Source organism: Balaenoptera physalus, assembly GCF_965194825.1.
Source record: "Balaenoptera physalus genome assembly, chromosome: 1".
Classification (NCBI taxonomy): Eukaryota; Metazoa; Chordata; class Mammalia; order Artiodactyla; family Balaenopteridae; genus Balaenoptera; species Balaenoptera physalus.
This window is the reverse complement of record NC_138882.1, coordinates 175,305,367-175,332,967: the sequence shown is the minus strand read 5'-3', so window position 1 is coordinate 175,332,967 and position 27,601 is coordinate 175,305,367. Positions and strand designations below refer to the sequence as shown.

The following is a 27,601-nucleotide window of genomic DNA, read 5'->3' as shown; positions in this document are numbered from 1 at the left end:
TCTGGGCCTCTCAGACCTCCCCTTTTCTCTCCAGCACCTTCCTTAGTTTCTCCAGAGCTTCCTGTCCTTCCCTCCTCCTCCTCTGGTCCCCCCAGACATCTCCCAGGCCCCTGCCCCCCACCTCCTGACCTCCTGGCTTGCTTTCCCTTCCCAACACTCCAGAGTACCTTCTGGCCTGTTCCACGGTAGGAACAGTTGCAGTGCCTTGTTATTTTTCAAAAGAGGATTTTCCTGTGACAGGTCATATTTGCCCCCATGGCTTTTTGACCTCTTCATATCCCCAGTGACTCAGGATTGGCCCACACAGTATTCTCCATTTCATGGATGGAGGAAGGGATGCCTGTCACTTTACCAGGGTCACATATTTGTATCAGAAATTTTCCACTCTACCATTGATCTCTAGCTTGAGCCACCTGCTTCCTGATTCCTTTCACACACACTCACATATACACACAAATGCACACCTACCCATGCTGCATGAGCCCCACCTTTCCCTCCTGGTTCTACCCATCCTTTGTGGTCTTACTCAGTTTTACAGGTGGTTAAGAACTCCATCTCTGCAGCCAACAGAGCTGGTTCAAATCTCAGCTCCACCATGCACCAAGTGTGTGACTTCCGGGCAGCCACTCCACTACTCAGAACCCCAGTTTCCTCATCTATAAAATGGGGTGTATAATAGTACCCGCTCCTCAGGTTGTCACGAGGGTGGCAGGAATTCATGCACATAAGCTTTAAGCTGGTAATAAGCATTTAAAGCTGGCTGCTGCTGTTACTTGTCATCACCAAAAACCCCTTCCCAAGGGCCATGATAAGGCTTCCACCAAGACACTGGCCCCCAGTTACCCTTTCCAGCTGCCAGATCATGTATCTGCAACCTTGGGTTTCCCCTTGAAGCAAGGTGAGGACTTCCTACCAATTAGCTTCTCCCTTTCACCCTTTCCTTTCTGACTCAGGGTGGATAAAAAGTTCCCGAATAATTAACAAGCAGAAACTCTGGGGAGCCCCCAGCCTCCAGCATGGCCCTTGGGCTGAGTTTCAGATACACCCCGCTGGGCCGGCCCATGTGGGTGTTTTGGAAGTGACTTTTCCAGCATCCCTCAGGCTCCACCAGGTCCTCCCAGCCAGGGATGCAGCTGAGGCAGGAGGAAGTGGTGCTTGCCAGGGCTGGCCCCTGTGACCCTGCAGTGTGGGATTTGGTCAATTCAGAAACAGAACTTCCTCTGGGCTGAGGGGATATCTTCACTGGTGACAGATTTGTCCCCAGAGAGGGAGGAAGCGAGGACTTCTGGGTTCCAGGAGAACTTGTGAATCATCCCGTCTTTGTTGCTGCGCTCCTCCTCACTTGGGCCGGTGGTGTTGGCAGGAGGGTTTGGGTTTGGGCTGAGAGCTCGCCTGGGCCTGGACTGGGGTGGAACCTCAGTAGGGACCTGGTGTATGGGAACACTGTTGGTGAGGGCCTGGAGGGCGAGAGGTGCTCGCACTCTCCCAAGGCTCTGGGGAAAGGTAAACGTGGCTCTAGGGCCTTTCTTGCTGTGAATGATTTTCTCTACTGTTTGATTTGGTGCATTATTGCACAGGCCTCCCAGCTTCTGCCCTGCTTCCCATCCCCACACAGCAGCCAGAGTGCCCCCTTTAATTCCAAGTCAGATCTGAATATTCCCTGAATATTCCCTGCCTCTCTGGATAAGAGCCAGAGCCCTCGTGGTGGCTTCCTCTCTGTCCCCATCTCCTCCCACTGTCCCCTGTGCATTCCCTCCCAGGCACATTGGCCTCCTTGCACACTCCGACCTCAGGGCCTTTGCATGGTTTGGAATATTCTTCCTTTAGATAGCTTCCTGGCCCACTCCCTCACTTTCTCCTGTCCTTCCCTGACCATCCCTGTAATATAGGAAACTGGCCCCCTCCCTCCTGTCCCATCTGCCCTTATTCTCCAAAACACTTGCCACTATCTGACATACTACACTTATGCTTCTTGTTAGCTTCTTGCCTGTCTCTCTCCATGAGAACAGGTATTTATTCTCACTGTTGTATTCACAGTGCCTAGAACAGGGCCTGGTATGTAATAGGCACTCAATACAGTAAATACATTGCAATACAATATAGCAAATACGTTTATTTGTTGAATGAAATGGACAGAGCATTTGCTGGGGGCCTGGAGACCCCAATCCTGCCATTGCTTGGCTGGGTGACCTTGGATCTGGCTGTGGGCTTTGATGTCCCCATCTGTAAAACCAGGGGCCAGGACTTGGTGTTTCTGAGGGCTCTGCAAGTCTTCTCCATCTCCCAAGAAGTCTGGTTGTACATGAACTGGTTGAATTGTCATGTGGGTGACACAGAGGGCGCAGCACTGTTTGAGGCTCAGACCTGGGGACCACTGAGATGTTTGGAGCAGAACGTGGCCCACTTGGAGCCCTTGGTTTCGGCAGTCTCTGCTCCTCAAGGGAAGGGCCTCTCTGGAGGCCAGAGCCTCCAACAATGGAGGCTCCAGAAACAGCGTGTAGATGCCCACAGGTTTGCTCCTCCAACTGTGCCAGCTCCTGAGACGCTGGCTGATTCAGGCCTCCCAGCGGTCAGTCATCCCCAAATAGCAGTTCCTCACCCCGTCAGGTGCCACTCTGGCTCTGGGAGGGAAGGCCACATAGGATGGTGGTTAATAGTATGGGCGGTCCTCAACGTCAGACCCGTGCACAGGCTGTTGGAGCCCACTAGGGTCAGGGGGCCCGATAGAACTGACTCCGGATGCCGGCCCTTGGGTGACAGTGGCAGTAGCTGGACCACGCTCTTCCCCCTACACCCTTTACCTGGCTGACCCTACTCATTCAGATTCTAGCTTAGGAAGTCTCTCCTTCATCCAGTCTTTCCTAACTGTTCTACTACTTTCCCCTTCCCCATTATAACATGCCAAGCCCTGTGTGGCAATTCTCTGTTTACATGTCTGTTTTCCTCACTGGGCCATAAGCCTCACTGTGGGAGCAGGGGGACTCTTGTCTTATTCACTGCCGTTATCCCTGCTGCTTGTTGATGTCATTGCCTTTAACACAGAGAAGACCTCAGTAAATATTTGTGGAGTGACCGAATAAATGAATGAACACTGTCTTGGATGATTCATCTCAAGTGACAATCCAGTTCATTGGTAGTGGCTGCCTGAAGCTCTGTGTTTAGAAGGATTCTGAGGCTGCAGCCAAGTGCAGGGGTTGAGTGCTGGGATCTGTTGATCACATCTGCCAGGGGCTCAGGGAGAAAGTACAAGGATCAATTAGTGATGTCTGCTCTAGGCACGGACGGGCGCGGGGCCGCACTCATCCAGGGGCCATACCTCTGCCTCTATTCAGGACCGTGGTGGTGTTTGATGGGATGACAGCGCCTACCTGGTGCTGTAGCCCTGAGCCCCAGGCAGCCCTTGGAGTGTCTGCTCATCTCTCTCTCCCTCTCTTTTTCTAGCTGTCCCTTTTTGGCCCGCCAGCTGACCCTCGCCATCCCCATCATTGCTGCCATCCTGTTTTTCTTCGTCATGAGCTGCCTGCTACAGACAAGTTTCACCGACCCCGGAATCCTGCCCCGGGCCACCGTCTGTGAGGCTGCGGCCCTGGAGAAACAGATCGGTGAGGCTCCTACTCCAGCCGTGGCTGTGTCTCCCAGCTCCGCATTTCTTGATTTGAGAGGAGGCCTGATTTTCTCTTCCCACACTGTGCTAGGCACTGGGGGTACCGTGGTGAGCAGGGCAAGCTGGAGCCGATGCTAGAGTGGAGGAAGCAGAGGATAAGCACATGAGCAAATAAGCAAGAAATGCTACCACGTGAGGGCTGGTGTTGACAGCCACACGGTACTGAGTGCTCATTGGAGCCCAGGCACTGTGTTCACCTCTTTATATGCATGATCATATTTAATCCCCCAGTAATCCTGTGAGACAGGTACTGTGGTTATTCTCCTTTTACTGATTAATAAATGAGTCTCAAAGAGGTTAAGTAAATGGTCGAAGGTCACACAGTCAGTGGAAGAGCGCGGATGAGACCCCGGGCGCTCTGGCCAGAGTCCCTGCTCTTAAACATTCATACACACTTATTCATTCACTCATCAAACATTTATTGAGCCCCTACTATGTGCCAGGCACTTTTCATACACTTTTAGATACAGCAGTGAACAAATCTGACGATAATCCCTGTCTTCTTGGAGCTGACATTCCAGTGGGAGGGGAAAGACAGTTAACAATTAAATATCTAGTCTGTGACACAGAGAAGAGGGAAGCTGGGGGAGGGAGGGCGAGAGCTGGGGGAGGGTGTACAGTTTTAAATAGGGGGAAAAAATAGGGGCGTGGGGAAGGCCTTGTGAAGGAGGTGACATCTGAGCAAAGACACAAAGACCTGCAGAGATGAGGAGTTGAGCTGCGTGGGTGTCTGGGGGAGAGCACGGTGGTGCGGGGAGTGGGCTGGTCCAGATGAGTAGGTCAGGGGAAGCCCTTTGGAGGAGGTGGCGCTTGAGATGAGCCAGTAATGTGCGTTCTGGACATAGTAAAAGCAAAAGCCGGGAGTGGCGACCAGACTGGTGTGTTTGAGAAGCGGCAGGAAGGGCAGCATGGCCAGGAGGGACCTGTGTTCCCAGCACCCAGGTGGCCCTTGGTGCCTCCGTGAGTGCTGAGTGGGTGTCCTGGGTGGCTGGGCACCACGGCCACGGCCTTAATCTCAGCTTGCTCCACCCCAGCTCCTTCCTGCCGAGAAGTGACGTGGGGATTTGCACACCTCAGGGGTTTCCGGTCCGTGGTTGGCTCCTTCCCCTAACAGGGTGGCTTTCAGACAGACTTAAATAAATACCCAGCTGCCTCTGAAGAGCCCTGGCAGCCTGTGAGTGGCAGAGCCCTGCTGCATCCGTCCTGGAAGTCATTCCACTGATGGTCTGGAGTAGCTCAGGAGGGCGGCCGGGAGGGGAGAGGATGTTCTCCTACGCTTGTCTGTTCTTTGTCTCTTTCCTCTGCCCTGGCCTGTCTTCAGCCACGCCCTCGGTTGTCATCTTCCTCTGCCTGCATCCAGCTTCCTTCCCCCTCGCACCCCTGGGCCACTCGCCACCCAGCCTCCTGGTCTCTGCTGCTTCAGTTTCCTGCGGTCTGACCCAGCGGCCGGCCGCTGGCAGCAGGGGAGGCTCGGGGCAGCCCTGTTTCTCCTCTCCCAGGTCGGGGCTAATCATGAGGCAGGATTATCGTCCAGCTCAGCCCAGGCTCAGAGGTCTGGCTGCCTGGAATCCTCTGGCCTCCTGTGAGCTGTTGGGTCATACTGACAACAGTAATCCCCTGTGTTTGGGGAGAGCTTGACTGTGCTGAGTGCTTCCCAGCCATTATCCCCACAGATCCTCGCAACAGCCCTGCTGTGCTGATGCAGAAACTGAGGCAGGGGATCCCACGGCCGGGAGCGGGGGTGTGGAGATGGGAGCGGGGGCGCGGAGACAGAGCCTTGACCCCCAAGCTGTATGCTTTCTCTTCTGAGATGGCGGCAGGGAGACGTCCCAGTCTTCCGCGGCCACACGCTCTTTATTCTGAGGTCTCAATTCAATTGACTGGGAAGCCTCTGTGACCCCAGGTGGGCTGCACCTTCATGACACCTTCCCAGAGCACCTTGTCCTTCCACCATGGCCCTGGGCTGCATGGTGGTCATTACAGAATTGTCAGGCAAACCCAGCGGCCTTTCCTGGGTGGTAAGTGTCTTGTTCACCTTGTCCGCCACGTGGAGGGCTCAGCGACATTGGCTGAACGGACCAGCCTCTGCAGAGGCGCTCCTTGCTGTCCGCTGGTGACTGGTGGAGAAACAGTTGGAATTTCTCCTAACCAGGCGTTATAGGTTTGGTCATTTATGTGTTAATTCTGTATGCCGACTCCTGACTGCAGGGAGAGGAGGCAGGGAGGTTGGGGGGGAGGGGATATGAATCTGATGTGAACCCTCCCTCTCTGGTGGTTTCCAGCTTAGCCCAGTCCAAGGTGGAAGGCCTGAGTGGCTGCCACAGGTTAGATGAGGCTTTGGAAGAGGATCGAAGAAACCAGGGTATCTTCTGCCTGGAGGTTATGTGGAGGCTTCCTGGAGAGGTGCCCTGAGCCAAACCATAAAGTTTGGGTGGAGTTCAAGCACAGGAAGGTGTGTGAAAGGAGGCCCCCATGCAAATGGAACAGGAAGAGGGGAGGACAGAGTGGGAAGGAGGGGGGCAGGCGTGGGAGCTGAGCAGGCCATGTTGGCTGGACACAGGAGTGCTTCAGAGGATTTGGAGGATGGGTAGAGTCAGTCTTGAGGGCCCCTGAGTGTCAGGGTCAGAAACATCCCTTTGAGAACAGTTCCCAAGCCTGGAAAATGGCATCTTTGGGGTCTTTGAATCTAAACTTGAACTGAAGGCTTCTAATCAGGGTGAAACATATTTTCTTAAAAAGGACTAAAGTCACTGAGCCTTTTCGAGAAGGTTAGGGGCCGGCTCTGAGGTGCGTGGTGCTGTTCATATAAACGTGTGCTGGTGACCGGGACCTGGACCCATGCAGACAGTGTGACCCTCTCATTTTGGCCCCATAGGCCAGCCACTCCAGCCCCATGGGATCTGGTTCTAGGGCTCCCACCCTGCGAGGACCGTCCCAGGTGGGGTGGCCAGCTCTTCACAGTTTGCCCAGAACTGTCCCTGTTTTAGCACTGAAAGCCACATATCTTGGGAAACCCCAAAGTTGCAGGCAGAAGGGCTGGTTGGCCACCCTGGTCTGAGCTCCTGACTTGTCAGCTGGTGAGCCGTGCAGCTAGACTACCCTGCAGGCTCTGGGCAGTTGGCAAAGAGGTAGGAGGAGGCGGCAACATTGCCCCCAAGAAGCTCCTGGTCTGCTGGGAGGTCATAGGAACACCTGAATCTGAGTGACAGATACTCACCTAGCCACGGTTACAGCTCACACGACAGACACAGAGGCCGCCTCTCCCTCCGTCACCACACAGCAGGTCACAAACCGCATCCTATCTGCCTCCAGAGTGTCTCCCCTCTGGTCCTTCTGAAGCCCGCTGCCCTGGGCAGACACACCTCATTTTCCATCTGGATTGGCTCAGAACTCTGCTGACCAGGCCCTGTCCTCTCCCTTCGATCGTAGTTGTCTCTCCAAGGTCCAGCTTTGACCTGGCCCTCCCTGGCTCAGAATTTGGGTGACACCCTACTGCCCTCAGCAGCATTTCCTGAAGATCGGCCATTGGAGTGCAACCTCGGTGATTTTTGCCCTTTCTGCATCTCCCCTTGTACCCCCCTTTCTTTAGTATTTTCCTTTAAATGGCTTGCTTTTAAACGATTTTTACAAGGAAAATTTATATCACCCCTGTTAGCAGAAGCCACTTGCTCTAAATAGAAGATAATCATAAGAACAAAAGCATAACAGTGTTACAGAATTCTTGGTGGTTACAGTCGCCTGTGGAAAGCAGTCACCTTGACGCCTGTGAGGATCACAGGTATTTGGTGTTAAAAGTTGAGACTTTCCCCTGGATGGAGTCAAGGCTTGAAAGAGAATTGAAAAGGGAGTGACTTTCTCATCATGTGATTCAGTGCTGCTTAGTGTCACGGCCAGGAAACAAACCATCTCCCATCTTCCTGAAAGGTCGTCCTCGGAGGCGCACTCGCCTGCAGGATGAAGGCAGGCTCCAGCCCACCCTTCCCTCCTCATCTCACTCCACTCCCCGGTGCCCCAGCCACACTGCATGCGGATGCCTTGACCCACGGGGCCCCCTCTGCTACCGTGCCCCCCCATGCCCCCATGAGCCCGAGGTCTCAGTCTCTCCCACCCAGCTGCATCGCTGCTTCGTCTCGTTGCTTTCTTGAATGCTGTCTCTTGCCCACTCCCGACATATTCCACTCTGTCTTCTCATGGTGGGTTGAGTACAGACACCGGTAACACCATTCATTGACCAGCAGTGGGTTACACCTTTACATCTCTCATTGGCATCATCATCTTACAGGGTTGATACCGTTATTACCCAGTGAGGAAACTGAGGCTCAGAGAGGCGGAGCAACTTCCTCAAAATCACAAGCTAACAAGTGGCCAGGCCAGGTTTCTCAATGAGATCACGCTGGCCCCAGAGTCGCCACCCTTGACTCACCGTGCCTCCTGTGCTGACTCTGTAATCATCCACCTCTCCTGCTCACTCTGCCCCCAGGCCGAGCTCTTCCTGTACCCCCAGGCCTGCCAGGAAGCCTGTGTGTGGCAGGGGCTCCATAAACCTCCAGAATGAACAGAAATGGTCTGGTGGGGATCACAGTGACCGAGTATTCACAGCCTGGCCACTGAGGCTGACCCCAAGCCTGGAAGCTGGGCAACTGCAGCCCTGCAGCTGATTCCTCCACAGGTGGGAACAAGAGAAGGGCAGCGTTGGGGCCCAGCAGGGCAGGCAGAGGTGCCCGGCCTCCCCTCACTAACGCCTCCTCACTAGCTCATGGCCAGCCTCAGGGGCCTCCCCACCAGCCCTGGGTTTCAGTCACAGCCCCGGCCGTTCAGCGCCTGGCTGCTCCTCTTCGGGGCCGGAGTTGGGGTGAAGATACCCAAAGCAGGCCCCCTGGTCAAGAGGAAGGAGTGGGAGATTCATTTCCTTCTCCAGCCATTCAGCAAGAAGGAGCCTCCCCCTCGTTACCACGTCCCTGGGGGCTTTAGTTTTCCACCCGGAGGTGCTTTTTACTTCTTGGGGAAGAGCCTGAACCAGAAAGAGCTCTGGAGGGCCGGGAGAGCATCTCTTATTACCAACTCCTTCATTCATTTCTTCAACAAATGTTTTCTGAACTGAGTAACAAAGCAACCACATTTGACTCATTTCTGTGTACTTACCCCCTACTTCCCTCACCTGCCACCCCGGGCCTTGTACAATATCTTGACATCATAGATGCTAGTGTCTGAAAGAATGGACAAATGAATGCCTTGGAGGACAAGGGTTCTAATTTCAACCCCACCTTGTACTGTTGGAATGAAGTCTGTAAAACGCGGGCACATGTCCTGTCGTTGCCCAGCCCAGGGCGTTTTTTGTACGAGTGAGACGGGGAATGTCAGTGCACTTTGAAAATGGTTTTTCTCTACTGAAACTGAAGAGGCTTGAGACTTGTGGTCAGGAATGGCAAGTGGTCTTGCTCTGGCCACTGACAAGCTACCACTGGTAATGGCTGCTGGGAGGAGTGGGTTGAGGAGGATTCTGAGGCCGAGACCGGGGCAGTTATTGGTCAGCCTGAGAATATGCTTTTTGGCCTGAGAAAAAGCAGTGGGACACCTGCTTGTCTTCCCCTACCCCATGTGGGGTTCAGCCCTGAAGCAGCATCCCTGCAAAGCCTCCTTTGACCCATCTCATCTAGGGCCCTGCAGTTGGTGACTTTACTCAGCGTCTGGGTGGCACCCTTGCACTGGGCCCTTTTTCCTCTCCTTTACCTCCAGCTCCTGGCAGCCCAAGGAAGCTGGGTGTGCAGAGCCTCACTTCCTCTTTCTCAGGGTTCTAGAGAGGAGGAGTCCTGGCTGCCAGGGGCCAGAACATACTGGTAGGAGTTCTCTTCCTGCCTTGGGGGAGAGGCATGGGCACCCCTCTGCCCTGGGAGGGCCTCTGGGAATCCAGTGAGGGTTCCAATAACTTTTCTCTTAGTCCCGAAGAGCGTCTGTGGCTCTCCTTCACTCACAGATGGGTTGTGTTCTCAAGTCTCTTCTACAAATCAGTTGTTGTAATATAGTGTTTTATAGAAACAACAATAATAATAATGGCTAATATTTATTAAGCTCTTGCCAGGTGCTGGGCACTTTGCTAAACCCACTTGATGAATTCTTGCCTGATCCTCCTAATAGCACTAGGAGGTAGATTTGATTATGTCCCATTTTATTTGCTTAGCAGATGAGGGCACAGAGAAGTTAACCGACTTGACACACATCACACAGCTAGTAAGTGATTGGGCCAAGATTCACACCCTAGTGTCTGTCTGGCTCCAAAGCTTGTATCCAAGCCTGGGAGACGACACTGGGCAGGGGCAGGCACTGGGACCTAGGGCCCGAGGGGCAGGATTAGGGGTTGGGTTTGGAGTAGCATCAACAGCTTTGGGAAGAGCTGGGGAGTTCTGCACACTGGGGTGTCACAGCCTGAGCCGTTTGTCAGGACTAAGGCTCCTGTGAACCCAGCACTGTGCCTTGCAGCCTCTCACTCAGCCCTCACCACAGCTCTGTGAGAGTGAGATGGTCTTGTCTCCATTTTATGGATGAGGAAACTGAGGCTCAGAGAGGTGAAGAGACTTCCTGAATTAGCAGGTGGGTAGCAAAACCAGGATTCAAACCCAGTGTTTCAGACTCCAGAGCCTGTGCCTTGCTGCCCCTCATGAAAACAGCTACTAGTAAGTACTCACCAAGTGTCAGTTCCCTTACGTGTACTATTTCTTTTCTTTTTTCTTTTTTTTTTTTGTTCAATTAAGTTCCACTTTTTTAAAAAATTCATTTATTTATTTTTGGCTGTGTTGGGTCTTCCTTGCTGCGCGTGGGCTTTCTCTAGTTGCGACGAGCAGGGGCTACTCTTCGTTGCAGTGCGCGGGCTTCTCATTGCGGTGGCTTCTGTTGTTGCAGAGCACGGGCTGTAGGCATGCAGGCTTCAGTAGTTGTGGCATGTGGGCTCAGTAGTTGTGGCTCACAGGCTCTAGAGCGCAGGCTCAGTAGTTGTGGTGCACAGGCTTAGTTGCTCCGCGGCATGTGGGATCTTCCAGGACCAGGGCTTGAACCCGTGTCCCCTGCATTGGCAGGCGGATTCTTTTTTTTTTTTTTTTCTCAAAATACTGGATAAGAAGGAGTGAGGCGGCAATGGGAGGGATGTCTTCTTTTTTTCTTTCTTTTTTTTTTTTAATTTATTTATTTATGGCTGTGTTGGGTCTTCGTTTCTGTGCGAGGGCTTTCTCTAGTTGTGGCAAGCGGGGTGCCACTCTTCATCGCGGTGCGCGGGCCTCTCACTATCGCGGCCTCTCTTGTTGCGGAGCACAGGCTCCAGATGCGCAGGCTCAGTAATTGTGGCTCACGGGCCCAGTTGCTCTGCGGCATGTGGGATCTTCCCAGACCAGGGCTCGAACCCGTGTCCCCTGCATTGGCAGGCAGATTCTCAACCACTGTGCCACCAGGGAAGTCCCCGTGTACTATTTCTGATCCTCACCACCCTTCAAGGTAGTCACTATTATTTGTCTCCTTTTACAGATGCAGCAATAGGTTCACAGAGGTTAAGCAGCTTCCCCAAGGGCACCAGCTTAAAAGTAGAAGAGTCAGGATTTTTTTTTTTTTTTTAATAAATTTATTTATTTATTTATTTTTGGCTGCGTTGGGTCTTCCTTGCTGTGCACGGGCTTTCTCTAGTTGTGGAGACTGTGGGCTAGTATTCGTTGCGGTGTGCGGGCTTCTCATTGTGGTGGCTTCTCTTGTTGCGGAGCACAGGCTCTAGAGTGCAGGCTCAGTAGTTTCAGCGCACGGGCTTAGTTGCTCTGCGGCATGTGGGGAATCTTCCCGGATCAGGGATCGAACCCGTGTCCCCTGCATTGGCAGGCGGATTCTTAACCACTGCGCCACCAGGGAAGTCCCAAGAGTCAGGATTCGAACTCCAGGCCTGCCTGTATCTCTCCTCTTTGCCTGCTGCCTCGTAGTTGATAGGCCCAGGACTGCCTGTTTGTCCCACTGTCCTTGCCCTCAAGCAGTGTAGGGTCCAGTTGGAGAGACAGTGTACACACACGGAAGTCCTGTCCCAGCTCAGCACGGAGCAGAGAGTGTGTTCTGTGCTGTGTGTGAGGCCCGACAGCCCCGAGGCTCCTGTGGTCAGGGAGGCTGCTGACAATGCCCGGTGAGTCCTGGTGCGCAGAGAGAAGGGAGGCCGGGCTCAGGAACAGGGGCAGGAAGCTGGGGCAGAGTGGTGGGAGAAAAGCTGGGAATGGAGGTTGGGCTCAACTGTGGAGGGTCCTAACATCAGGACAAGAAGTTTGCCTTTATCTTGTTTTTTAGGAGAGGCCAGTGAAGGGTTTCTGAGCTGGGAAGTGACTCACAAGGGGTTATTTAGAGGAATGTGACAGTGTGTACAAGGCGGGTGGAAAGGCAGAGGGTCTGGGAGCAGGTAGTCTTCTGGGGAAGCTGTTTGGTGATACGGGCCTGGCCTGGGTTAGGGTGTTGGGAGTGGAGAGAGTGACGGGTGATGAAGGAAGAACCTGACCAGACCTAGCGACTGGCCAGGCATGGATGAGGGAGAAGGAAAGGTCTGCGAGGAGACTTCAAACTGGGTTCCCCTGCCTCTGCCACTTACTGGCTGTGTGACCTCGGACAAATCCCCTGACCTCTCTGGGCCTCTTTTCTCATTTGTAAACTGAAGGAGTTAGAACAGAGGCAGTCAGTGAAGGGACATTTATCAGGTATCTGCTATGTGCCAGGGGCTGTGTTATATGCTCTTTGAGGTTCCTTTCAGCCCTTGGATTGTGCCATCAGCAGAAATAAGGAACCAGACAGGGAAAAATAACACTCACTATGACACTTCAAAATGTACAAAAAGACCTCAAGCCCAAGCTTTGGGAACTTGGGTTCACATCCTGATTCTGCCACTGTGTGGCCTTGAACAAGTCACTAGCCTCACTGAAAAGGCTCCTTAACTGTAACCTGGAGATGATGATGATAACTTTACCTCCTGGGATGTTATCAGGATTAAAGAGGAGAATATATGCAAAGTGCTCAGCATACAGTAGCACTCAGTGACCTGTTCTCTTTCCCTTCTTTCTCTCAGTAGTTCTATGAGCTGGCAGTAACAGTGCACACTTCTTAAGCATTTACTTTGTGCCACTTCACATGTATTAACTCATTTAATCCTCGCAACATCTTTATGAGGTGAGTACTCTTCTTATCCCCATTTCAGTGATCGAGGAAACAGGCACAGAGAGGTTAAATGATTTGCCTTGTCACACATCTAGCAAGTGGCATCATCAAGAGAAACCCAGCTAGTAAGAGGTGGAGCTAGGATTCATGTCCCATTCTACCTGTTATTCACATTTTACAGATGAGAAAACTGAGGCTCAGAAAAGTTCATTTGACTGCAACCTCACACACAGTCAGTGGCAAAACCAGGTTTCAGAGTACGTCCATTGGCCTCAAACCCCCTGCCTTGACCATGCTGCCATTGCTAAGGGAGAGATGCTTAGATGCTTAGTTCCATTTTAAACATGCTACAGTTGAAGTGGTGGTGAAACAGCCTAGCAAAAGTCTCTGGTAGCTGGGAACGTGAGACACGAATCTGCTTCACTGATGCATGCCAAGTGCCTAGAATAGTGCCTGGCACACGCTAGGCACTCAGTAAGTAATCGTCGGGGGCAAGTGGCCAAACTGGAGATATTATCTGGGACTCAATCCAGTGGAAATGATGTCTGGGAACATAGCCGAGGGCTGGGGATCCCAGGCAGCCCTGTGTGACTCTCGGAATTCTGTCTGGGGAGAAGCCACTGGTCTGGGGAATGCTGGTCTTCTGTGGCCTGGGGTACCAAGAGGCTCTGTGGGTAGAATTGTGGGTTTTGCATATGGCAGATCTAAGTTCAGCTTCCTGCTCTGCCAGCCTACCCACCTTGTGACTCGGACAAGTTACTTTCTTTTTCCTTTTTCTTAGATTTTTACTGACGTATAACAGGCTTGCTAAAAGTGTACAACTCGTAAGTGTTCTGTTTGTTGAGGGTTCACAGTTGGAACACACACGTAATTAGCACCCAGATCAAGAAACAGTGGTGTCCCAGGAGCCCCCATTGTTCCCCTTTCCGGTCTCTGTCAGCCCCCGCCCCCAAGGATAACCACGATCCTGACTTTTAACACCATAGATTACTTTTATCTGTTTGTGAACATTTTGTGCTCTTACGTCTATGGGTATTTTTCACTTTACACAACGTTTGTGAGATTCATTCATATTGCCGTGTGTAATTAAGGATCATTCATTCTCGTTGCTGTATAGAATGCCATTGTATGAATATACCGCAATTTTTTTTTTTTTATCCATTCTACTATTGTTGGGTGTTTGGGTAGTTCCAGATTTTGGCTATTTTGAGAATTGTTGCTAGAACAGTCTTGTACTTGTCTTTGGTGCATGTCAGTTCATGCGCATTTCTGCTGGGAAAATACCTACGAGTGGGATTGCTGGGATGCATATGCTGAGCTTTGGTAGTTAGTGCAAAACAGTTGTCCAGAGTGGTCATATGAGATTTCTAGTTGCTTTACATTTTTGCCAACACTTGCGAGATATATATGTGTGTGTGTGTGTGTGTGTGTGTGGTTTTTTGTTTCTTTTTTTCAATTTTAGCCATTCTGGTGCATATGTACTGGTAATATATTGTGGTTTTAATTTGCATTTCCCTGATGACTTAACAAGTATGAGCACTTTTTCATGTGTCTATTAGCCATTTGACCACCTTCTTTTATGAAATGCCTGTTTGAATCTTTTGTCCACGTTTGAATTCAGTTGTCTGACTTTTTCTTACTGACTCGTAGGAATTCTTTACATATTCTGGGTACACATCCTTTGTCCTTTGTCAGATAAACATATTGCAAATATAACTCTGAAGGTCATCTTTTCATTCTCTTGATGATCTCTTTAGATGAACAGGAGTTCTTAATTTTGATAAAATGCTGTTTATCATATTGCTCTTTTATGAGTAGTCCCTTTGTGTCTTGTTTAAGAAATCTTTGTCTACTCCAGAGTCATGAGGTTGCTCTATTTTTCTTTTTCTTTTTTTTTTAATCCAAAACGTTCGTATTGCGAGCTGCAGTCCATCTGGAATTGAATTTGTATTTAGTGGGAGGCAGGGGTGCAGATATGTTTTTTCCCCCCACTTGTGTATCCAGTGGACCCTGCACTGTTTATTGGGAGGAGACCATCTTCCTTCCTTTTTTAAAAAAAAAATAAATTTATTTATTTATGGCTGCGTTGGGTCTTTGTTGCTGCGTGCGGGCTTTTCTCTAGTTGCGGCCAGCAGGGGCTACTCTTCATAGTGGTGCGCGGGCTTCTCATTGTGGTGGCTTCTCTTGTTGCGGAGCACGGGCTCTAGGCACGCGGGCTTCAGTAGTTGTGGCTCGCGGGCTCTAGAGCGCAGGCTCAGTAGTTGTGGCGCACGGGCTTAGTTGCTCCGTGGCATGTGGGATCTTCCTGGACCAGGGCTCAAACCCGTGTCCCCTGCATTGGCAGGTGGATTCTCAACCACTGCACCACCAGGGAAGCCCCCATCTTCCTTCTTGGCACTGCAATGTTGCCTTTGTCATGAACCACACGATCATGTACATGTTCATATCTGGAGTCTCTGTTCTGTTCCATTGGTCAGCGTTTCTACCCTTGTACCCAAACCAGGATGTCTTAAATGCTAAGGCTTTATCATAAGTGTTGATGTCTCGTGGTATAAGACCTTTAGCTTTGTTCTTCAAGAGTGCCTTGGCTATTCTTGGCCCTTTGATTTCCATGTGAATTTTAGAATGAGTTTGTCAATTTCCACACCAAAAAAATCCTGACTGGGATTATATTATATCTACAGATTAATTTAGGGAGAATAAATCCTTTATTAATATTGAGTCTGCCAATCCATGAATATCATATATCTCTGCATTTCTTTTTTCTCTTAAAATTTTTATTATGAAAAATTTCTAACATTCAGAAAAGTGGGAAGAATTAATACAACAAATTCCTGTACATTCACTGTCTAGATTAGTTATTTGTGTCATACACACACACACACACACATAATTCTTATTAAACCATTTCATAATAAATTATATACATCATAGACACCTAACCCATAGATACTTCAATATGTATCCAAGATTTAAGGATAGCCTCCTCATAATGACAATTCCATTATCACATCTAGGAAAATTAATAGTTACCAAATTTCTAATCTATAGTCATTTGTCCCCCATCACCCTCCAAATCTCTTTTGTTGCTGTGTTTTGTTTTTGGAAACAGGATCCAGTCTAGGATCAAGCATTGTATTGGTTTATATCTCTTAAATCTCTTTTTTTTTTTTATGTTTTTAATTACTAGTCGTTTCTTTTGAGGTTTTTTTTTTCTTTTTTTAATTAATTAATTAATTAATTTATGGCTGTGTTGGGTCTTCGTTTCTGTGCGAGGGCTTTCTCCAGTTGTGGCAAGCGGGGGCCGCTCTTCATCGCGGTGCGCAGGCCTCTCACTATCGCGGCCTCTCTTGTTGCGGAGCACAGGCTCCAGACGCGCAGGCTCAGTAGTTGTGGCTCACGGGCCTAGTTGCTCCACGGCATGTGGGATCTTCCCAGACCAGGGCTCGAACCCGTGTCCTCTGCATTGGCAGGCGGATTCTCAACCACTGCACCACCAGGGAAGCCCTTAAATCTCTTTTAATTTAGAACCATCTCCCTTCTCCTTTTGTAAGTGACATTGACTTTAAAAAAAATTTTTTTTAATTGAAGTATAGTTGATGTACAGTATTGACATTGACTTTTGTTAGAGAGCAGGCCAGTGGTCTTGTAGATGTCCCACATTCCGGATCTGATTGTTTCGTCATAGCTTTACTCTCATTGTGTCCTCTGTCCCTCTGTCTCCTGAACCTCCTGGAAACCAGAACTTAGATCTAGGTTTGTTTAGATGCAGATAAACCTCACAAAGCGTTCCCTGGTCTCCCTTTCTGATAGCCCTCCTTAGAGTGGAGTGTGAGCAGGTGTGTGAAGCTTTAGTGCGGCGCTCGGCACATAGCAAGTTTCGGTAGGTGGTAGCAGCTCTTGAGATTTGTCCCCCACTTAGGCAGGGATTTTGCCCTAATGTTTGTTCCCCAGAAACAGCTTCCCTAAAGCTTCTCTTGTCCCAGCCAGGCAGCACTGGCTTCCCCCCGTGCTGAGGCTCCTGGCTCTGGGCTTGGCCATCCCCCATCTGTCTCTCCTCCCCGTCTCAGACAACACAGGCAGTTCCACGTACCGGCCACCCCCTCGGACCCGGGAGGTGATGATCAATGGGCAGGTGGTGAAGCTGAAGTACTGCTTTACCTGCAAGATGTTTCGGCCGCCCCGGACCTCACACTGCAGTGTCTGCGACAACTGTGTGGGTAAGTGGGAGCCCTGAGAGGGATGGAGCCTTGCAGACAGGGGAGTTGCTCATGGGGGGTGGAGGGTGTCTGAAATATCCAGGGCTGGGCAGGAAGTCTGGTTCACCCAGATTTGCTGTGACTGAGGAGGGGCTGTGGAGCGGGGGCTCTGAATGTGACCAGTGGTACCTTGGCTTCAGCGCAGGATTGGTGGATTCCTTCCCCCAGCTCTGAAGTGTGGGGGCAGACACAGAGATGCCCTGAACCCTTCTTCCAGGCCTTGGCCTGGTCCTCAGTAGGTCCAGGTTCCAAGGAGCCAGAGACTGGAGCAATGACATTCTAGATATGTGGCCCAGGGCCAGCTATACTGAAAGACTTTGAAACTGATTCCCAGAATTTGGAGGGACAAGAATCTGGGAACAGAGGAGTTTAAGCTGGTGAGGTGGAGAGGACATAGCCAGGCTTGGAAGCTAAGCTCCTGACCCACAACTGCAGTGGTTGCTGGGGAGCCAGAGGCTGTTTTGTCCCCTCTCCCTGCTCTCCAGAGGCCTGGCAGCTCTGATGGGGACCAGGGTGCGCCCCTGGGAGGGTGTTGTAAGGGAAAGGCTATGCGGAGGACCCAGGCGAGCTGAGCCACGGTGACTGTGCCCGGTCTCCAGGGCGGAGACCTCATCACGCTCGCTCAGCACTCCCTGAGCAAGAGAACAGTGGGGAACACCCGGGACAGCAGGCAGTGAAGTGGGTGACTCAGTGGGCGTCATTCATCCCTGAGAATCTGCCCCCCCCCACCTCCGTGAAGGGCCCTGGCCTGGGTGTGAGGCCTGCGACAGGCTTGTGACCCACATTCCCACAGGGGACTTTCCTCACTGGTCTGGGTGTGACCCCACCCCCAGGGACATAGTACTGGTGTGAGCTCAGCCCTCTGACTAGGCTTCCAATGCCGGTTCTCCACAAGTTACGTAGTGGCCCAGCCCCTCCTTGGTCCTCTATTTTAGAGCAAGGGACAGGGGTCGTTGGTTGTTGGCATGGGGCTGGGATCGTAGGCCAGGCGACAAGTACTTTCTGTGGCTCTTCTTTGTACCAGACACTGCCAGACCCTGGGATTCAGCTCAGGCCCTCTCATGGAGCTCACAATCGAATAGGGGTTACAGGCCAGCCCACCAATTGTAAATAAATATATAAACACACGTGGGCAAAGTGCTGCAAAGGATAAGTGCCATGGCAACAAGGCAGATAACAGGGACCTTACCTTGTCTGGGGTTGGAGGAGACTTTCTCAAGGAAGTGGCCTTGCAGCCGAGACAAGAAGGAAGAATTACGGGACCTGTCAGGTGAAGGACCAGAGGCCAGGAGTGTCGAGGAACTGAGAGTCACGTGTGGAGAGAGCGAGGGGGTGGAGATGCGAGAGGCCTCTAAACACCCCTGCTGGTTGTGGGCCAGGGCGGCCCTAACCCATCTCCCTGGCCCTTCCAGAACGGTTTGACCATCACTGCCCCTGGGTGGGCAACTGTGTGGGGAAACGGAACTACCGCTTCTTCTATGCGTTCATTCTTTCCCTCTCATTCCTGACGGCCTTCATCTTCGCCTGCGTGGTCACCCACCTGACGCTGCGTGAGTTGGGGATGATGGTGGGAGTGCGGGCAGGGGCAAGCGGGCGGCCCGGGCCAGCAAGCTCAGCCAGGTCAAGGGACTGTGGTCACTCTCCCTTGAGCCGTGCCCTCTCCTGTCTCTTCCTCCCCAGGCTCTCAGGGAAGCAACTTCCTCTCCACTCTGAAGGAGACACCAGCGAGATATCCTTTGTCGGCAAGGGGGAGCCCTGGTGGGACCCGAGGCCCCTTCACTGGGGCGGATCCCCGCAGCTCACCCCGTAAACAGAGAGGAATGGAGTAGAGCTGATGTTTGCGCTCTAGAATCCAGTCTACCAGCTGCTTCTGTTCAGCCCCAGGCTGGAGCCGATTCTGAATGCGCTGTTGTGGAGCTGGGATGGCCGAGAGCTCTCAGGCCCACAGTCCCTGTCCTCCCTTAAGACACCGAGCTCCCTGGACCATGCCGTGTCCGCGGTTCTGGTGTTTGGAATCCTCAGTTCCCTCTACCGTCCATCACCCTGGGCTCGTCCTGCCCTTGGGGTGCTCCCAAACCCTGCCTGGGGCCCAGGAGGTGATCTGAAATCACGGAAAGCTTACAAAGCTATATCCTTTCTGGAGAAGTAGCTCCACGGAAGGATGGGTGAGAGAGGCTGGCGAGGCCAGCTTCCAGGAACAGGGAGGCTCCCGGCCCCAGTGTCCGTGTGCCTCCTTGACTGCGCTGCTCACCGTGCTGGAGTTGGTGATCTGCTTCTTCTCCATCTGGTCCATCCTGGGCCTCTCAGGGTTTCACACTTACCTCGTCGCCTCCAACCTGACAACTAATGAAGACGTGAGTAAGGCTGGAGCAACACCTCACCGCTGGGCCCGATCCCAGGATGGAGGCAGGGCTGAGGGAGCCTGGGGCAACCGCAGTGCAGCCCTGACTCTCAGACTGCCAGGGAAGTGCGGGTGGAGACGTGAGGTGGCCTGACATCTCCTTCCAGCGCTCAGGGCCGGGCCCTGGGAGACCCTGTGCAGGCTTCCGAGGCCCCCTCGGTGCTGGCTCCCAGGGTCCCGAGGTTGCTTTCTCCGTAGCCCCGCTAGAGCAGCACTCACACCACAGCCGTCATTACATTTGGCCAGCTCATTACCATTTCCAGAGTTCTTTCAGTTTCCGTCATCTCTCTGGGTCCTTTTGCCAACTCTGAAGCAGAAGGAACAAGGACGCTTTTTCTTCATTTGATGGCTGAGTGACTTGCCCCCGGTCACCCAGCTGGAAAGGGACAGAGCCAGGGTTGCACTCAGAAGCTTGCTGTGCCCACCGCACTGCCCCTGTAGACAGCAGCAATGTGCCTGTTCTCAGGATGTCCTGGGGCTCTCTGAGGCATCCTTGCTGAGGGGGCCGGCCAGGACAGAAAGGTGAAGCTCCATCAGCCTCCTGACCTGCTGCCTTGTAGACCTCTACCGACAAGCATTGTTTGAGCACCCACTGTGTGCCCAGCCCTGGGCCAGACCTGACCGCCCACCCCCGCCCCCCCGCCCCACCATCCTTCCAAACAACAAAAAAGCAAATGAGAGCATCTGTTCCAGGGCCACCATCTGATACTGCTCAGAGGCCCACTGACCAACAGAAAATACATTTCTTGACCTCAGCCTGTCTTTCGGGGAAACAAAACTTAACATGCAAAATAGGGTATCACATGCTGGGTGATTGGTACAGAGCAGAAATGATGTCAGCCAGCTTCTCCCAAGGTGATTTCCTGGGGGCTGTTTCTGCAGGATAATACTAGGGGTTAAGCAAAAAGGGGTGTCATGGCCAAATAAGTTTGGAAAACTCTAGGTTAAACTCAAGCCAGTATCCTTTACTGCTAATCTCCTTAGTGCCTTTGATAGCCGGCTTCACAGAGCTAGAGATGGGCAAGATTTCATCTAATGCTCCAACAGTGTTACCAGAGAGTTCCCTATTTTTCAAATGAGGACTGAGACTCAGAAAAGTGGTGATCTGTCCAGGGTCATGCAGCAAGTCTGTGGCAGAGCCAGAGTTCACGGCCAGGTCAGCCTGGGCCCTGTGCCCTTGCACTATCCTCCCTCTTGGGTGGCTGGACAGAGAAGGAAGGATGCACCCAGAAAGTCTCCTTTGGAGGCTTCTCTTTGGCTTTGCTCTGTCTTCTGTCTTGGTTAGCGCCTCCTCTTCTGGGTGCCCCCCAACATCCAGCAGTCCCCCACATCCTCACTGAATGGCCTGGGTTAAAGGCATGTTCCCTGCAATAGACTAGCCAGAATTGGTTTCAGAATTTGCTGATTTTCCCCAGCCTCTAGAACAAGTGAAATGAACCTGACCCAGAGTTCCTTCCTGCTTGCAGATCAAAGGCTCGTGGTCCAACAAGAGGGGCGGTGAGGCCTCTGTCAATCCCTACAGCCATAAAAGTGTTATCACTAACTGCTGTGCTGTGCTCTGCGGCCCCCTACCTCCCAGGTAAGCCAGGGTGTACAGGGGAAAGGTCATAGGACCTGGCCTGGCCAGACCAGTGGGGGGGGTGGCCCTGTGAGTCTATTCCTCTGAAGAGGTTCTGGAATCAGCAGACCTCTCCCCACACCACAGATGCCCTCTGTCCACCATCCCCTGCTGGATGCACTCAGGACACTTGTCACATAAAGGAATTCTGTAGAGAGTTTTAACTTGTAATCCCGTGCGCTCATTGTAGAAAAAAATTAAGTACAAAATATTAACAAGAGTATTGTATATCACATGTAATCCTACTCCCCAGGGGTAACCACAATTAATGTTTTGTCCATGCTTGAGTGACACTGCCTTTCTGGTGCTGATGGCTGGACTGGGCGGGGCCTCCGTCTTCCTCCTGGTAGAGGAGAGCCCTGGTGGCTCAGCCCTGCTGGGAAGCGCCCCCTCTGTCCTGACACCAGGGGGCGCTAGATGTCCAGATCCGGAGTTAAATTGGGCACTGTGGGGGCAGGGGAGGGGGGCTGGTAAGACTTCCCAACACCATCCCTACCTCCTCCTGCTCAATAGCCAATATGCCTCTCTCCGATCCTGCCCCCAGGGAAAGAACAGTAGGAATTGCACCATCTCCCAATGCCCTTTCATCCTTGCTGTTCCCCTTACCTGCAGCCTGGGAGCCCGACAGAACGCTGGACAGTTTGAATTAATAGTGGGTAAAATCTGTGGCCAAAAGCCAAGTGTCCAGAGTACAGGGACGGCCCTTTCAGAAGGGAAGGGTCTTGAGCCGCCAACTGGAGAGCAGCTCCCCTTTCCTCAGCCTTTCTAGGGCTGGGTCTTTCCTTGGCTGGGAGATGGACCCTGCCGTCCAGCCCCCGGCCTGGAGCTCTGGTGTCAGGCAGGGCCTCATGTGTCCCCCACCTTGTATTTTGAAAGCCTGATTGACCGGAGGGGATTTGTGCAGTCTGACACCGTGTTGCCCTCACCCATCAGAAGCGACGAGCCAGCCTGCAGAGCCAAGCCTGATGCCAGCATGGTAGGAGGCCACCCCTGAACCGTGCTCAGTACTTGCCACCTGCTGGCCTGTATGCCCCTCCGCACTCACCTGCCGCCCTCCACACCTGCCAGGACCCTCCCCATTTCACCCGAAGGGAAGCAGAGCCGCCAAAGACTTTTTAAGTCTTTTCGTATTTATTTCCCACCCTGCGTGGCTTTCCCCACACTGTGCCATGGCTGTACCCTCTGCTCCCCAAACCAGGTTCCCACGGTCTTGGGCGCTAAATTCCCCCAGCTGATCAGTGGCAGGAGTGACAGGAGAGAGAGGCCAGGGCTCCTGAGGCCGCCCAGGGGACCACGCCAAGCCTCTGCCGTGCCTCTGAGCCGTGCCCCGTGTGAGTGAGGGTGCGGACTGAGTGTGATGCCTCCGAGGTGGGAGAGCTGCTGGGCCCTGCTGGGCCGGGGTCCAAGGGGTGAAGCAGGACCGAGGAGCAGTCGGCTCTGGACAGCAGGCTGTCGGAGAGGATGCTTCTGGGGTCTGCTTTGGTCTGTGGTCTCCTTCATTCTTTTTGTGATAGCCATTGTTCTTTCTTCCATTTTTGTTTTTGTATGGAGTTGGCCAGTAGACTAGAGCTGGGGCTCCAGGTAGAGAGGGCAGAGTTGGGGGTGGCAGGGGCAGCCTGTGTCAGAGGAAGCCAAACCGGCCAGCCAGGCACCCGAGACCTCAGCTCCTGCATGATTCCTGGGCAGCACACTAGGAGGCGGGGGCCTCGCCCTCTCTCTGCCCACGGACGGTTCAACAGGGGCCCAGCCTGGCCCCCCACCTTTCTCCCCAGTCAGGTCTGGGGATGGGCAGGTTATACTCATGCTGGCAATACTTGAAATGGGTTTATTAATGCTGGGTATTTTGCACAATTTTATAGACCTCTTTTCTACATAGCCTTTTTTAAATGGAAGAAGAAAAAAGAAGTCAGCCACATTGCTATCTGTGTAGTGCCAGGTTAAGGGTTATCAGAAGGCAACTTGGTTTTAATAAGTTTATTACAAGAGACCTTCTGGCCATGAGTGAGTGAGTGTGTGTATGTGTGTGTGCGCTCGCGTGCCCGTGTATAAATGTGGCTGGCTCCCACTCCCCCAGGGTTGTCTCACTCCCCACTGTCCCCCTGGGGTGTCATCCGGTGGTGGCAGCAGCAGGAGCAGCCTGAACCAGGGGGACAGGGAGTGTGTGCATTGGTCACAGGAGACCCCTGGGCTCCTGCGGCAGTTCAGCCCCATCCTCCTATCTTTCCCTCCTCCAAGGACTTCAGATAAACAGTGGCTGGGACTCAGCCGCCGGCTCCCAGGTCAGGCTTCCAGCTGGGACCTGCCCAGACTGGCTGGGGCCTGGTCAGGTGGGTGGCGTAATGGCTGTGGGGAGTGGCTGCCATCCTGCACGCCACACTCCCTCCTCCAAGGTCTGAGTATGGGACCCAGTGCCAGGGGCTAGAGCATGGGGAGTCGGCCAACTGGAGGCCTCCCTCCAGAGAAAAGGAAGGAACAGGGTGGGCCGAGAGACGAGTGAAGGTTGGCCTAAATCTGGGTCAGAAACTTAGAGGACGTCCCTCCTCTCCTGGGAGTTTTAGTTTCTTGTCAAAATAGATAGGAAATTGTCCCTCTGTCTCCTTCCTTGGCCCTTTAAGTGGGCTGAAGCCCTTGGAAAGTGACATAGGAAGTCCTTGCATCTTGTCCTTCCTTGCTGCAGAGGCTAGTGGGTCTCAGGCAGCTGAGAAGTGGCAGCTGCAAGGGGTTCCCTCTGGGAGAGGCAGCTTCGCCCCAGCCTCAGGACCCTGGGCCATGCTGCTGTGGCAGTGGGGGTGGGGAGGAAGCTGGCTAGAGGAGGGGACTCCTACCTGCCTTTTATTTAAGCCAGTATTCTTTGTTCTTGCTTGTAATAAAATTTTTGTTTTTAAGAATTGATTTGCTTTGGTTTGGTTTTTGTTTGCTCTTTCTTTGCTGAGGCCCCAACTGGCAGCCCTCTATTCTTCCAGCCAAACTTGGTCTTTCCTGGGGAGACAGAAAGAAGGCAGGCAGCCTAGTGATCTGGCTACCGTTCTCCTCCCCTGGCTGGAGGCTGAGCAGAGGGGGCTGCAGCTAGGCCCCCGCAGGCATGTAAGAAAAGGCCATCCTGTCCCTTCTTTGTTGCCTCTACCTTCCCCTGCCCTGGGGGCTTGGAGACCCCTGAGTTCTTCCTCCTTGCTGTCTTTCCGTGCTGACCCCCAGTGACTGCTCAGCTAAGAAAATGTTTATAAGGCAGTGGATTCCAGTTTGAGAACCAGAGCCTCCCTGGCCCCCGCCCCCGCCCGGGCAGCAGGGCCCGGCCAGACAGCTCGTAACGCTGGCCCACCTCTGGTATCTCCCCCAGGACACCTGTCAGGATTTTGCCATCTCCTGCACAGCCTGAGGGGAGCTAACAGGCCTCTTTGCAGAGGGTTAGCTGGTAAGACTGTATCTCCCCGTCAGCCAGCACCGCCCGCTCCCCTCACACACCGTGTCGTCCTCATCGCATGCCTCGCCAACCCCACGGAGCCCGTTCATCTGTCTGGTGTGTGGTGTGGTGTGTGTGATGGCCGTGGTAGGGCCCCCAGGACTGCCCCCTAAGCAGAAGGGCCGGGGTGTTGGGGCAGGTCTAAAAGCCCAGCCCCACTCTGGACTGAGGATGTGGCTTCGCACAGAGCAGCTCCCCAGCTGGAGCAGGAGGTGAAGAGCGAGGTCGGGGAGAGGATGCGCACCTGCCCTGAAGTGCTGGGGCCGTTCGGGTGGTGTCCTGGTGTGCAGGGGCCCTTGATCACTAACACTGTGTCCTGGCTTTCTGCCCCTGCTGAGCTTTCTCTCACCTGCCCGTTTTCCCTCCTGCTTTGTTGCCTGCTGCCCGAGCCTTGGCCCTTCTGTGGGGAAGAGGCAGGTGCTGTGGCACCCCTGTGGGCCTCCTCTCTCCTCCCGATCTCGCTAACCCTCTCTCTTCTCCTTCTTTGCTGTCCTGCCCTGGATCTCCAGTATGTGCGGGGGCTTAAGGACCTCCTGAGGACCGCTGCTCTCTGCCTCTCCAGGAGCGGCCTGGGGGGAGCCAGGCGCCCGGCACCTCCACCTGCCTAACCCGGGCCACCGTCTGTGCCTACAGGGTCTGCCCCCAAGCCTGCCCCACACGTGTTCTCACTAGGGCCCCCCATAGGAGGCAGGGGCTGGCCTCTCTGCCCCCGCCCCCTTCCACGCGGCCAGTGTAGAAAGCCATAAAGCTGCTGTCGGCACGATGACGTAATACTATGCCGAAACTCGCCCTCCCCTCCTCCGCTCTCCTTTCCCTTCCCTGGATCTGTAAGGAGTCAGGACTCTAGGAATCTTGCCTTAGAGCCTGCCCAGCCCCAGAATCAGGCACAGCTCTAGTCGGGCCGAGCAGGTTTCTTCAGGAGCCGTCTGGGGTGCTGACTGATGCTGCTGAACAAGTTCGGTGACTGTCCTAAGCACAGCTGGTTTGACACTGTTCCCATGGCCCCACCCCCGCCCCCGGAGCAGGTAGGACGCCAGGAGAATGCTTGTACCCTTTGCTCCAGGCACTGAGGGACTGAGCTGGCTCTGACAGCCCCGTGCTCTCCAGAGGAACTAAAGGAAACCAGGCCGGGCCTAGGAAGTCTGCTGAGCCCATGGGCGTGGGGTGGGTGCTGCTTGTCTGCTGTCCTGTACCTTTTTTAACCAAAATAAAGATTTCCCTCTTGCCATACCGTTGGCTGTCTGGTACCACCTCTGCTTTGGGGTCCAGGGCTGGGGCCTGTGATGAATCTGCAGAACATCTGGCTTACCCTCATCGCCAGCCTTGTCAGCTGGTCAGTGCTGTTCTGGAGATTTAAAAAAGAGGCCCAACGGAGCCAGAAGTGACACAGGCAGAGTGGCTAGTGTCGTCTTCACCCTGCCCCTCCGGAACTCCTGGTCTCAGTTCCAGAGACCTTCAAACCTTAGCTGACCTCTGAAGTCGGAAAGGTCCCAGCCTAGGCTGGGACAGAGGTTTTAACTCCAGTCTGGGACTGTCACACCCCTGAACTGAGCCCAGCCCAGGGTAACAATGGAACCTTCCCTTTCCCCAGCTGCCGCCCCACATTGAGATACACACACAGTGTGCTAAGAGCTAAAAAATAATTACAGTGGCCATTTAGCAAGGGCTTGCCCATTCTCTTCCCTAAACCTATGAAGAAGGCAATGACAGCCTTTTTACAGGTGAGGGAACAGAGGCTCAGGAAAGGCACAGAAATTTCCCAGGGTCTCCCAGCTGATAAATCCAGGATTTGAACCTGATCTCTGCCCCAACCTCTGACCCTTCTGCACCACCCAAGGAATGAATTTGGCTGCTGTGGGAGGAGGATCTCAGAGGGAGAAACCCTAAAATTAGAGAATGTCATTCAGAGCCAACAGGGGGCTTAGTGATGATCTGTGTTGGCCTCCTTGTACTGATGGGGAAACTGAGGCCAAAAGGCAAAAAGGGACCTGCTCAAAGCCTTATAATAGAGCTAGGATGCAGTTCCACACCCGGACCTTATTCCATTCTCTTTCCAGTAATTCCACACTGTGTCCTCGACTGGAATGGCCTAGGAGACCTAGGGTACTCTAAACAGCAGCACCTTGAGGAAGAAAAGACTCAGATAGCTGAGTCACTTAAAAGTAATCTAATATCTCTCCCAAAGGCAACCAACTAGTAGAGTGAGCTCTTAGCTGAATAACTGAACCCTTGTTCACAGCTAACCAAGGGAGAAGGTGCCATAGTTTCTTCCAGTCACCTGTTTAATTTGATCATTCCAAGACTGAAAAAATTTCCTAGGAAGTTCTTTCTGCAATCTAACCAGAGTCCCTCCTGCTACAATCAGAACCCTAGCCTTTTTCTCAATGGAGGTAGATAGCAACTGGTTGCTATCTTCTCTATGCCACAACCCTTCAAAGCCTGTTATTACTGGCTAAGACGGATTGGTTGTCTGTGAGACCAGAGGCTTTGATCCTGCTGGTAGGATGGATGCTATATGGGAGGGTAGGGAGGTAGCAGGCAGGATGAGGAAAGCCCCTTTGGGCTGCAGCCCCCGCTCCTGTCCTGCTGACTCAGGTGGCTGACGGTGGAACTCCGTGCCCTGCCAGGGCCTGCTGCCTCCTGCCTACCTGGGCTCCTGGACTTGGGAAAGGGAGGCCTGGAGGCAAAGGGAGGTGCCTGAGACAGGAACTGAGTCAGGACCGACAGGCCAGAGCGGGCAGGAGGTGTTAGGTAGCCCGGCTCCCAAATTCACCCCCTGAGCTTCTTCAGCAGGGGAGGGGAAGAAGTGAAGAGGCGTCATTTCCCCTGCTCATCGCTGTGCTGAGGGCATAGAGCTTGTGGTGTGAACCATCAGGTCTCCTGGCTTGAGTGGTAGGAAGAGAATGCTTCCTCCCTTGAGACAGAAGCATCTCCAAAATTCCTAGGCCTATCAGGCCCTGCCCTCCAGGTTTCTAGTGTTCTGGGAATCTCCTGCTTTCCCCCAGGAATTGGGAAAGCCTGAGCTGGATGACTAGTACGA

The 27,601-nt window shown here is 53.0% G+C and overlaps 1 protein-coding gene across 6 annotated transcripts in view; it reads left to right on the top strand.

Annotated features, from left to right (window-relative positions):
* The window catches only part of ZDHHC18 (zDHHC palmitoyltransferase 18), a 41,033-nt gene that overhangs the window by 1,198 nt on the left and 12,234 nt on the right, over nt 1-27,601 (top strand). For 2 of the 6 annotated variants that reach the window (XM_082440812.1, XM_082440811.1), the window contains exons 2-8: nt 3,442-3,602; nt 16,894-17,043; nt 18,495-18,632; nt 18,763-18,811; nt 19,334-19,436; nt 20,950-21,062; nt 21,978-22,077. In XM_082440812.1, the coding sequence (XP_082296938.1) occupies nt 3,442-3,602; nt 16,894-17,043; nt 18,495-18,632; nt 18,763-18,811; nt 19,334-19,436; nt 20,950-21,062; nt 21,978-22,077 (814 nt within the window). Of the gene's footprint in view, nt 1-3,441; nt 3,603-16,893; nt 17,044-18,494; nt 18,633-18,762; nt 18,812-19,333; nt 19,437-20,949; nt 21,063-21,977; nt 23,992-24,438; nt 24,514-25,070; nt 25,793-27,601 lie in introns of those variants that run through there. The other 4 variants (XM_082440813.1, XM_082440810.1, XM_082440815.1 and 1 more) reach the window with 4 other exon arrangements.